Source organism: Crinia signifera, chromosome 6, assembly GCF_055691185.1.
Source record: "Crinia signifera chromosome 6, ASM5569118v1, whole genome shotgun sequence".
NCBI lineage: Eukaryota > Metazoa > Chordata > Amphibia > Anura > Myobatrachidae > Crinia > Crinia signifera.
Genome location: NC_139222.1, coordinates 47,096,959 through 47,109,703, shown reverse-complemented (window position 1 = coordinate 47,109,703; position 12,745 = coordinate 47,096,959). Strand labels below are relative to the sequence as shown.

At 41.7% G+C, this 12,745-nt stretch overlaps 1 protein-coding gene across 7 annotated transcripts in view; it reads right to left on the bottom strand.

Moving 5' to 3' along the window:
• Nucleotides 1-955: 955 nt before the first annotated feature.
• Nucleotides 956-12,745, bottom strand: part of CTNND1 (catenin delta 1) — a 101,811-nt gene continuing 90,021 nt past the window's right edge. For 2 of the 7 annotated variants that reach the window (XM_083146113.1, XM_083146118.1), the window contains 6 exons: nucleotides 10,436-10,550; nucleotides 9,419-9,497; nucleotides 7,016-7,063; nucleotides 3,634-3,713; nucleotides 2,998-3,079; nucleotides 956-1,641 (listed from right to left, as the gene is read on the bottom strand). In XM_083146113.1, coding sequence (XP_083002239.1) covers nucleotides 3,017-3,079; nucleotides 3,634-3,713; nucleotides 7,016-7,063; nucleotides 9,419-9,497; nucleotides 10,436-10,550 — 385 coding nt within the window. In that variant the 3' untranslated portion in view covers nucleotides 956-1,641; nucleotides 2,998-3,016. The remainder of the gene's footprint in view (nucleotides 1,642-2,997; nucleotides 3,080-3,633; nucleotides 3,714-7,015; nucleotides 7,064-9,418; nucleotides 9,498-10,435; nucleotides 10,551-12,745) is intronic. The other 5 variants (XM_083146115.1, XM_083146114.1, XR_014444367.1 and 2 more) reach the window with 5 other exon arrangements.

The following is a 12,745-nucleotide window of genomic DNA, read 5'->3' as shown; positions in this document are numbered from 1 at the left end:
CCGCTCCATCCCCTGCAGTGGCAGTATAGCCGCAGAAGCAGGGGAGAGTGCCGGGAGCGGTATTCGCTGTAGGGGGGAATTTTCGCCGTCAGGGGTGGAGAGCCCCTGACGCGTTGACTAGGGCGGACGGGCGGCTGCCCGGCGAATTGCCCTACAGGGAGAATTGTGGCGAAAGTGCAGCGAATCCTACACAGGATTCGCTGCCGCCCGCGATTCTCCACATTGAATACCTGCCTCAATATATTTTTATCTCCGTATAATATTTTACTGTCAATAATATTCTGATGAATTCTCACTGTATAAAACATCTGTTGTCTTACTATATGTGATGAATCTGGTGGTCGTGTCTCTAATTACACTCTGTGTTTACATCGGGAGTTTTGTTTATTATGATCACAAAAAATGTCAATAAAAAGCATTGAATTAAAAAAAAAAAAAAAAAAAAAAGTTTCATAACCAAAGCTCACCTGCCCTGTTTATCATGTTATCCCATTATGATTGAAAATGTACCATGATTTTGCAAGTCTGAGAATGTCAAGAAAAAAAAAAAGTCAGCTGCAAACATGTTAATTGTCAGAACATGTCTACAGATACTACTAACCTTGTATGTCAAAATACATTCTCATCTTTGTGAAGGTGTAGTAAAAGCACCTATCTATACACCCCTGGCTTTTACACAGCCATGGACAAGATCTAGGATTTGGAATTCCAATCCATTACTATGTATTGCTATTTTAAAAGTGTCTAAGTACAATGACTTTTCATATGGTGGCTTCCAATGTAGTACCAACTAAAGTTTAGGATATTGCAATAAAGATCAAAATTCCAGCTTCAACTTCATGTTAAATTATTTTACTCCACTGTAAGGGAAGACTGTGTATAAACCTTATACTTTTATGAGCAATAATATACTACAACATTTACAATGGAAAACTTGAAGAAAAGTAACACGCAATACATTTTTTTTTTTTTATTACGATTGTCTTAAAAATTTTATTTATAAAAAACACAATCCTTGGCATCAGATTGTTATGAAAAGGTTTGGAGGGAAGCAAGTTGGGGTTTGGTCAGGGGGACTCCATTACACAGCCACCTCCCTTTATCCCCCCCAAGAGAAGGCCACTGGTGATTTAGAGAAAAGGGAAAAACGAAAATAAAAAATTAATTAAGAAAAAAAAAAAAGGGGGGGGGGGGGGGAGAGCGCGCAACGACAAAAACAAAAATATAAAATTAAGTGTGTCATAAGAGGAACATGTAACCAGATCACCCAGGAAACAAAAAAATAATAAGCCTATAAAAATCAGAAGTAGGTGGTGCCAGAACAACTGCACCACAATTATCTGTCCTGAAAGACTGTTAGTGTCGCAGTATCAGCCATATCATGATATGTTAGTGTTCCCATATTTACACTGTCAGTCTGTTACTATTGCGATATTCCAGTGTTATCGCGCCTCCTGCGCCTCGTGTCCCAGATTCCCGTTAATGGTCACAGCAATTTACAGTCCACAAATTAGCTCCAGAATGCAGCAGAGAGACGAGGGGAAGGGGTTTTAGATTGGAAAAGACAGGCAGTGAGGGGTAAAACATGAAGCATCCCTGGTCCAGTATCTCTGTGAAGATCACTCAAGCGTGAGCATTACCCTGCAAATAAAAACACAGATGTCAGAGGCAGCACATCCATAAGAGAACAGTGGCTCCCAATCGGTCTTACAGCACTGTATCAAAGGGTCTATTGTGCGGTGACTAGTAAAACTATTACCTATGGATTCCTTTTCAATCCAATCACGAGACGGTGACTGAAGGCCACCCAAACATTAGGCCTAATCATCCTGACAGCTCCACGGGGTATCAAACACGATTTGGCACTTGATGTGCCAAGCTTTGCATTTGATAAATCACGCAGGGAGCCGGGCAGGAGAAGATGCTGCAGGGCAGTGGCAGGACACTTAAAAAAACATTAAAAAAATTAAAAGCCCATACAAATGAATGGTCAGCCACTGATTGGCCGAGACCTCTCTGAGAGGTTTCAGCCAATTGATGGCTTGCTATTCATTTGTTTGGGCTTTTTTTTGCTGCTCCCGCCGCTCCCTGGCAGAATCTTCTGCCTGGCTCCCTGTGCCACCCCCTGCTCCCGCTGGCACTCTGGTGGCAGCAGCTTCCATCCCCTGCCCGCTGCCGTCCCCCGCAAGGCTCCAGGCTGCACATAAAATTTAGCAAATTTTATGTGCAGCCGTCCACGGGACCGCGCATCGGGTCAGACGGGATGTTTATAGGTGTGTGTGTCTATTTCACGGGCCGATTCATCCGAATTGGGTGATTCCTGCCCAAATCGCAGTGTATAGGGGCATTGAAGCAAGTAATTTTTGGATTGTGTAAAAGTGCGTTACTTGGAATACAAAGGTATAATTCAATTCAACGCAATGGACACAGAGTGTCTCTAGACGTGAAAAGTTACTTTGTGGTCACTAACATCACCAATTTTCTTTCACTATCAAATGCATGCAGGAAAAAAAAATGTTTGGTCACTGCATTATGGTGTGATTTACACTGCATTAATGTCTTATTTAACGTGGATTCATCATTAAGGGAATCACTAAGCAGGTCAGTAATGACATTCCATCGGGTAGATTTATTAAGCCTGGTGTGAAGATAAAGTGAAAGGTGATAACGCACCAGCCAACCGACTCCTAAATGTAGTTTTTCAAACATAGCCGATTGGCTGGTGCGTCATCACCTTCTACGACATGTGCTGGCAAAATAAACAATGGGGCACTTCGAAAAGATTATGCTGCACATTTGCTTTACTTCTAGTTTCACAAAATTATCCATTGAATTACCATCATACACGTTGCAGACATTGTGCGACTTAATTTAACTTTGTGTACACGACTTAAAGACTGGAAGCCACTGGTCTAGGACTATTTGCACTAACTAGGTATATGCACATAAACACCATGGAAGAATGGAATACAATGACACACAGCTTGCGTTACATACACATGCGAAAGATGGAGGGTTAGACTGGTTGGTCCTCAGCATCCCCAAGATCCAAGGAGCCCCCAGCACTGAAAGATCTCTCCTGTGATAGAGACCATTAGTAATGAGATTAGGATTGTGCAAAGCAGTGAGGAAATATGAATGACTAACGCTGTACTTAACACTTGTATATGCCACTTGCCCACTGTAAACTCACCATTCACTACAACTTGATTGCGTCAAAGATCATCTTAGTTCAAAAATTAACGGTTTCAGACTTGTAAAATGCACTAGTTATGGCTGCTTTCTTAAAACAACCGAAGCAACTACCACTAAAAGAAGTTAACCGCTACAACTCCTACAACATTTTTAGGACCATGTCTGACAGGCTCTTGTTCAGGTCAAAAAGTTCCACACTATGCATTTCTGCAAAGCTGCCAATATGCCTGCTCAGTTATAGAAACATCTTTCAACATGGCAGCCGAATACCAAACATCATGGATATTATTTAGCAGTGCCTACCAATGACCATTATTGGAATTAGTATTCAAGATGCAGTGATTCAGTGGATCATACAGTATGGCATGGCACACTGCCAAGTTGTACAGAACCATGAAGGGGGGGGAGGGGGGGGACGACTCATGATGCAAAACTTACTTTGAGAGGTTCCAGTTCAGAGAGATCCCCAGAGCGGTTTAGGTGACGAGTGCTATTTTCCCCATTGTGTGGATATGGTTCTAAGAGATTGAAACAAATAAACAAAGTAAAAAAAGTGTTAATGGGATAATATTCTGGACCATTTGTACAATGCAGAAGGCCATTTCCTTCCCCCATTTAAATAAATTTACATCTACAGATGCACAGAAACAGATCATAAACTTAAGAGTTAAGAAAATGTCTTTTATAAGGAAGAGAAATTCCAATCACAAAAACACCAATGTTACTAGTGTGCATCAGTCCTACACATCCTGCAAAGCATTTTAGAACATTCTGTATTTAACATATTTCTGAATCAATTTTCACCATTTGAATATTGACTACTACATTTTTTTATTTCAAAACAAATAGGTTTCGTATACCCCTTTCACATTGCACCTTGGACCCGGGTTAGTGGTCTATGGACTCAGGTCAAGGTGTGGTGTGAAAGCACCCGGGCCTATAAACCGAGGCAACCCGGGTTTAATGTGAAAGCACCGAACCCAGTTCGGAGCCGGGTCCGACCTGGCTTTCCCATGGGAAAATGGTATTATACTCCGTTACAACACCTGACACAGCAAAGGAAATAGATCCAAATTAGGACAGAAATGTTTTGAAGGACAAGAAAAATATTTGGAAACGTGTGATTGTTTCTATATACGTCACAAACTAAAAAAAAAAAAAATTGTGAAAAGAGATTGAAAGTGGCAAATAGGATTTTTGGTTTATACCATTAAATCAGTTTATATTAAGACTTTAGCCGCATACACACACACAAAGAAAATATTTTTTACTATCGCTCAGAAGGGCCCTTCTGAGTGATACCGTTAACTATCTTGTTTAGAGTGCACACGCAATATTGTTAATGAGGCACACTGCTGCGCATTATCAGTTGCTCCCCTCCCTCATGTGCAGGGGAAAAGGGAGGAGGACCAGCTAGCCATTGGCCTTCATACTTAATCAGACTGTCTACTAGTACAGGATACTATGCCCGTCCCCAATAAAAATGTTCATATAGTTTAAAGCATCCTGCTCTGGAAATCAATAGTAAAGGTGAATAAAAAAAATAAAAACCACACACACCCTCATCTGCTAAAAAAAAAAAAAAAAAAACTCTACAAACGGTGCCTAATAAAGTACTAAATAAATGCACTTCCAAATGTAAAGAAGACAGCATCCAAACAATCTAGAGTAGTCTGGCGGGTGAAATGCAATTTGAAGCAATGGTAATGGTCTCTGGAGTGACAGATGCCAATGACAATGCTTAACTCCACTGCATGCTGTTGCAGATTACAGTGTTCCTGGCTTGTGTGTGGACACACACACACACTGGCTGTGAGCGTGGAACTAAAGCTGCTCCAAAACCGATTTCTATTTAAAGATGGCATCCCTGCAAGATCTTCAGTACTATATGCGACCAATGTTTGATGCAGGAGATTGTCTTGTTTATTGCTTGAGTTTATGAACCGATTTGTGTTTGGCCTTTTCCATCGCTCACATTGACAATTTTGATGGCCTAAAATCCTAGGAATCTACAAATTCCCAAAGTTACATTGTACTTCAAAGATTTGGTAAAATCAAGGAGTTCTAAAATAATGCGGTCATTGCAAATGTAAAAAAAGACAAAAATCAAGCAATAGACTTTTACAAAATACAGAAGTCACATTGACAAGAAGCTTTAAAAAGGTACTTGTGTATTTGCAGGGTGCTTAATTTGTATACGTATGCAGGCGTAGTGAATTTGCATGGCACGGTTTCGGGCCGTGCGATGCGATCTCACTAGCTATTATGGTACTTGTATATTAGCACGGTGCCTGCTACGCAGTTAGAATAGCTGCGCTGTCAGAATCAGCATAGTGTTCGCGCGGGCAGAGTAAATAACGAAGTCAGTCAGAAGTAGCGTAGTGTTCCTGCTCCCTGTCAGATTCAGTCAGAGGTGACGGAGAAGTGACTGCGTAATGGCTGCAGAACCTGTCACAATGTTCAACTTGCCGCAGGTCAGATGAGGCGCCAGTGTTTTTTTTTTTTTCCAGCAGCAGCATTTGCTGCCAGTGACACAAACTTGTGTTAATGGACACCCAATGTGCTTAAATATGAAGGAGTGCAAGTGGCGCTGCCATATAAAAACGTGTCAGAAGAAGGTGAGCCTCCGTGCGGCACATTAGTTCCCGTGTTGCCGTTTACCTTTCCTTACACTGATATGGTTCATTTATTCATGGGCGGAGGAGCTCACAAGTATCAGTTTCTGTGAGCGACAACTTAAGTTGTCAAATAAAATGGGGATGACCATCTACTCCGATTGCAGGCGTGTCTATAACACCGAGCAGCTGGAGCAGGCAGGGTACTACCATGCTCGGGTGAACCACAGGTTTAACTTCGTAGATCCAGAGAGGGGTTCACACACAGAACATGGAGTGCCTTTGGGGATTCTGTAAATGGTCCAACAAGCGTCAAATGGGCACCGCGCGCCTACAGGAATTTATCTGGCGAAAGACTGGGCGCAGAAAATGCTTTTGAGCGTATTATTTATGCACTTTCTCTTCTTCCAAAGGCTGATGCAGAATCAGAATGACTCTTATTATTTTCTTTGTTCTTGATTAATTGTTATTGTAATTTGTTAATTTGATATTTTCTTCTTAAGTAAAATCCAGTTAACAGTTAACACATGTCGTCATTATGGTCTCAGATTTATGATATGGTAGGTGTGAATGTGTTCCTAAAACACCCCAACTATCCATGCCAGCCTGAAGCGTGGCGAGCGCAGTGAGCCCTGCGAGGGGGTGAGTTACGCGTCCTCCCGACCTTTTTATACCCCCACTATCCACGTCGGCGTGGAGTTGATTTTATAAAGTGTGGCGAGCACAGCGAGCCACCGAGCCCGAAGCGTGGGGAAGCGGATTACTTTACATTTCCGTGTCCCCTTTGCCTCACTTTATAAAAACAACTCCACGCCGACTTGGATAGTGGGGGTATGAAAAAGTAGGGAGGATGTGTTCTGCATTTTGCGTGTGATGCAATCGGCGGTCAGGGTGCAGTGAATAAATTAACTAGTGAGATCACATCAAACGAAAACGTGCGATGCGATTTCACTACGCAGAATAGCCCACAAATCAAATAGCTTAGTGGGCACCCTGCAAATACACAAGTACCTCATTTTTGAATGCTTTAGTAAATAATTCCATAAGTGTAGGAACATTTATAGCAAAAAGTTAAATAATGATGTTAGTTTGAAGAAAAACAAAAATTGAAGCAGGCATTGATTGAAATTATGTAACCACAGTACACCTGTAAAGGTGTATTGTTAGAGGAAAGAGGTCAGTGTTAAATGCACAAAACATGTTACCTGGTCTGAATTCATTCATGGGAATGTCAACATTCTCAGACTTTTTATCTAGTAAAGCCACAAAAAAACAAACAAAAAAAACGCAAAGCTATTAATACAAAGCAAAATAAAAAGTAATCATTGCATTGACCAAATAACCATAAATTCCAATTTTCCACTAGGAGTAAAGTAAGTAAGAAGAGATAGAACGTCTACAAATAAGGGAGTACTGAAAGGACAGTCAACACAGCATTAGGTTTGTGCCATTTAAGTTTTGAATCTTCTTAATTCATGATCTTTTTGTTAATTCACTAGTATTGCACATTTAAGAAAATTCAACATAAAGAAAGCCTGAGGAAATACATTGTAGACTAATGGTGGCCATTCATCAGAAAGACCGGTCTTAAGGTGGGCATACATCGAGACGATTTGGTCCGATTTCGGCCGATTGCGATCGGCCCGTTAAATCGGACCAAATTGTTTCTCCATGGCATGGCGTCGGGTCCGATGCGCGGTCTGATTGACCGGCAATCGGTGGGGCGGGCGCAGTGCTGGGGCAGGCGGCGGTGACCAGAATGATGATCAGTGTCCACTCCAGCGCCGTAGCGGGCGGGCAGCAGCCGCGGCAATTACAACTTTAAAATAGCATGTCAAATGACTGCCTGGCTAATGATTGGCTGAGATAGAGCACTCTTAGCCAATCAGTGGCCTCCCTCTGTGGCCGCTGATTGGCTGAGAGTGCTCTATCTCAGCCAATCAAAAGCCGGAGAGTCATTTGACATATTATTTTGAAGATGTAATAGCCGCCGCTGCTGCCCGCCCGCTGCGGCGCTGGACACACTGAGTCCTCTGATTAGCGCTGCTGCCCCACGCCTTCCTCCCCAGCCGGCCACTCATTTGAGATCCGCCGCTGCCCGCCCCAACTGCTCCTCACCGCCCTGCAGCTCCCCGTTATTTTTTTTTTTTTTACGCGTGATAAATCGAATCCGATTAACCACATGTAAAAAATGGCAACTCAAGTCCTAATCGTATGTGAGCCTCCCGGGGAGCTGCCGGGCGGCTCGGAGGAGAATTGGGTCAGACTTGTCCTCAGGACAAGTCAGCTCTATGTATGGGGGCCTTTACAATCATGATTGTGTCCAATTTCCCTTAAACTCCCCAGCTGTCTTTGGTGGATTTTGAACACACAATGTACTCACAATCGGTCATACAATACATCAGCTGCATGATTGTATGATTGAAGCTTCATTTAAATAGGGGGCTGGCCTACTAGAATCAAGAGGATAGGAGTACCAAAAATCCAGTGTTATTTATTTTTTTTTTTTTTAAATTGACAGGTTGACATCAATTACCAATCTGCTCACATCTGCTGTTATGCCATTATTAAATAGCTCTAATGAAGCAATCCTCTGAAAACTGTTTTCAGATTAGTGAACAGAATCGTGAAAAAGGATGTCCACCGCGCTCTTCAGCCGCCTGCTCTTCTCCCTTTTGGAAACTTCTGCGGCTCCCAGTATCTTCACTGCCATGGCCGCCCGGAAGCTGTACCTCTCTTCTCTGCTAGTCAGGGAGAGATTGTCACATAACTCTGGTTGTATGAGCCATCTAAAGACAAATTGCATGTGCTTAAAAGCACATGCAATCTGCTCCCAATCCCAACTGATCTAACATGCAGCAATCTGGGCAGGGAGATTGTGTTATTGTATGATTGTGTACACACAATCTGCATACAATCCATTGAGATTGTATGATTGGGTGCAATGTCTTTCTGATGTATGGCCACCTTAAGACATTAATATTTCCATGGATTTAAATATGCAGAAAAATCTGACTGGAATGGACATGGATATACTAGTAAACAGTTAGCCAAGTAGGAATAGACAGATTGCCAATGGATGCCATCATTGCAAGTTATAAAATAAATAGTTATGTTGGAAACAAAGGGGAACAGAGAACTTTTGTAGCAGCTGAAGAGTTACAGAATCAATGCAACAGGAAAAGGTTTGTGGAGAGAGACAGGCTGTAGATGTGCCTAGTGCCTAAAAGCAAAGTTAATGGAGGAGGAAGAAGAGGAAGGGAGTATGAGGTTTTTCTCTCCTATATTGTCTGAGATCTTTAGTATGGGTATGTTAGTGAATTCAAGCGTGGCTGTTTCTACAGATTGTGTCAATTTTCCCTTAAAAGTGGATGGTGAAGCGGTTTATGGCAAAGCAGCAAAGGTGGTTTTTAGACATGATGTAGATGTTGCTTAAGCTGCAACCAGGAAAGTACAACACTCTATGACCTTAGTAGTTACTGGGATGGGCAGTGTAAAGGAGAGCCCACATAGGAAAGCGTTGCAGGAGAAGCAGTGTCAGAGGATAATACTCAAGTTTTGGTCTTTTTTTTTCTTCTAAATATTATGTTCACTTCTTAAACATTTACCATTCTTTTGGTTTCGGTCAATAAGAGGGAGTGTGCTATCATCAAAGCCCTGATCTCGCTTTGTGCCAGGAAACGACACCTTAAAATAAAAAAACATTTTTACACACACACACATATATACATATAGACCCACATACATACACACGATAACCTAAATCTACTTACATGAAATGGACAGCTAAAAAAAAAAAAAAAAGTACACTTAGGGGGGTATTCAATGTTCGGGTCACAATGAGCTTGCTCGCCTGCCGTGACCCAGTCCCGTTCTCGGTCAGCTTGACTGAGAACATGCAGGCGGGATTCAATGTCCCGCCTGCAGCGGGACGAGAAGGGGGCGTGGCCGCGAGTTGCGGCCGGGAAGTGACGAGCTGCAGCCGGCAGCTCGTCACTTCCCGGCTGTTCTCGGCAGAACGAGCCCGACAGCTAGAGATGTCGGGCTCGTTCTGCCAGGAAACCCTGTTCAATGCTGTCGGGGAAGACAGCATTGAATAGGGCCCATCGAGCATCTCCCCCACGAGAGATGCTCAACGGTGATTGAATATCCCCCTTAACCCTTTGAGTGCCAACATTGTGGTGAGCAATCCTCGAAAATTTCTGCTAAAAACGCCATCATTGCTCACTGCAACCGTTCTTTTAGTAAAAACAAAATACTGCCAAGCCAACTGAAGCTTAGAAAATATTGCACCCAAAAATTAGTCGCTGAGAGTATCATTGCATTTTAGTGCATATTTTGAGGATCACTTAACAGTAACGTTGGCACTCCGTGTTAAAGCAAAGAAAGGAAATAAGTCTACAATATTGACAAATGAATGTAAAATTTCCTCCCTGCTAAGCAAACTAGGACTTTGAAATTGAAGTTGTGGAGTGCTTAGAAAAAGACAAAACCATAGAAAAATGTCTAATGGGACCCAAAAAAAAACCACAAGCAACCACACGGATTAAATAGCAGTTGCTTGTTTACACATACAAAATGCAGTTTTACCTCAATGGAAAGCTGTGTGTTATGGATGCACATACCTGGAAGTCACTCTTTTTCCATCCCTCTTTTTCCAGTGGTCTCCGAAGCTCTTTAAAACCCCACACAGTCTGAAGGCAAAGGCCAGCCGCACGCATCTCTCTATCAGACCGGCCACTGTGCAAGGAGTATAAAATCAGTAAAACTGGACATATAAAATTTAAATTAAGACTGCGATAGTACAAGGTCAACACTTACGGATTTAAACGGACATACCTCTGAGCATTGGAAATGGTTCAACATAAGCATAAATGAAGTAACATTTAGAAACATTTGTAAAGGTTCATGGGATCTATCACATTATAAATATTCTAAAAGCTGATGCAGCTGAACAGGGAGGATAACCAATAAAGTTTAACAAGCATATACACTATAAACCAAGGATGCATGGCATGCTGCTGAAAATGAAAACCATGATTACTTAAGTACTTAATATAAAAGTGGTAAGGACACTGCTCACATGGATTGCCTTACATATTAAAATTGTCAATGAAATGTGCCCTTTAATTGAAAAACCATGCCCCATCTTCACATAAGAATGTAAACAACACTGGCATAAGGTAGAACGGGTCGATTCAATTAACCCCTTCCTGACAGAGCTAGTTTTTGCGTTCCTGACAGAGCCATTTTTTTCAAATCTGACATGTCTCACTTAAGTGGGGATAACTTTTTTTTGCTTTTACTTATCCCAGTGGTTTTGAGATTGTTTTTTCGTGACACCTTGTACTTCAAATTAGTGGTAAATTTGGGTCGATACAGTCTGTGTTTTTTTGTGAAAAATACCAAAATATCGTGAAAAAATGGAAAATTTAGCGATTTGCAAAATGTTAAATTTTCTGCTTGTGAGACAAATAATCTTACCACTCAAAATAGTGAATAACTAACATAGACCATATGTCTACTTTATGTTGACATCATTATTTCAACTTCCTTTTAATTTTTTGGGACACTAGGAGGCTTACAATATGAATAGCAAATTCTCAAATTTTCAAGAAAATTTCAAACACTGATTTTTTTAGGGACCAGTTCAGTTCTGATGTGACTTTGAGGTACTTGTATGTGAGACACCCCCATAAATGATGCCATTTCAAAAACTGCACCCCTCACAGTATTCAAAACAGCATTTTGGAAGTTTGTTAACCCTTTAGGTGTTTCACAGGAATTAAAACAAAGTGTAGGTGGAATTTCAAAATTTCTTTTTTTTTGCAGAGTTTCAATTTTAATACATTTTTCTAACGAATACAGTAGATTTTACTAGAGAAATGTGACTAAAAATTGATTCCCCCAATTCTTTGGTTTTCATAAATATCCTATATGTGGCCCTAGTGTGCACGGTGACCAAACCACAGGCTTCATAATAGAAGGAGCACCTACTTGATTTTGGAGCCTCCTTTTTATGAGATTATTTTTTTAGGCACCATGTAGGTTTCTAGGCACCATAAGATGCTAAAAGTTAGGAACCCCCCCACAAGTGACCCCATTTTGCAAACTACACCCCTCAGGGAATTCATCAAGGGGTATAGTGTACATTTCAAACCCCCAGTGGTTTCACCAATTTTGATACAACTGGGCTGTGAAAATGAAAAAAATTAATTTTTCATTTTCACAGCTCAGTTGTATCAAAATTGGTGAAACCCCTGGGGGTTTGAAATGTACACTATACCCCCTGATGAATTCCCTGAAGGGTGTAGTTTGCAAAATGGGGTCACTTGTGGGGGGGTTCCACTGTATAGGTGCTTCAGGGGTCATTCAACCAGAATCTGTGCTGCAAAATCCAAAAATCACTCCTTCCCTTCTGAGTCCTGCCATGCACCCAACTGGTATTTTTTGGGCACATGTGAGGCATTGCCGTACTCGGGAGAAATTGGGGCACAGATTTTGGGGTGCTTTGTCTCCTTCATTCCTTGTGAAAATGAAAAATTTTGAGCCAGATCTGCATTTTTGTGTAAAAAATGTAATTTTTCATTTGCACAGCCCAGTTGTATCAAAATTGGTGAAACCCCTGGGGGTTTGAAATGTACGCTATACCCCTAGATAAATTCCCTGAGGGGTGTAGTTTGCAAAATGGGGTGACTTGTGGGGGGGTTCCACTGTATTGGTGCTTCGGGGGTCTTGCTAATGCGACATAGCACCCACCATTCATTCCACCAGAATCTGTGCTGCAAAATCCAAATATGGCTCCTTCCCTGCTGAGTCCTGCCATGCACCCAAATGGTATTTTTTGGTCACATGTGAGGCATTGCCGTACTCGGGAGAAATTGGGGCACAGATTTTGGGGTGCTTTTTCTCCTTCGTACCTTATGAAAATGAAA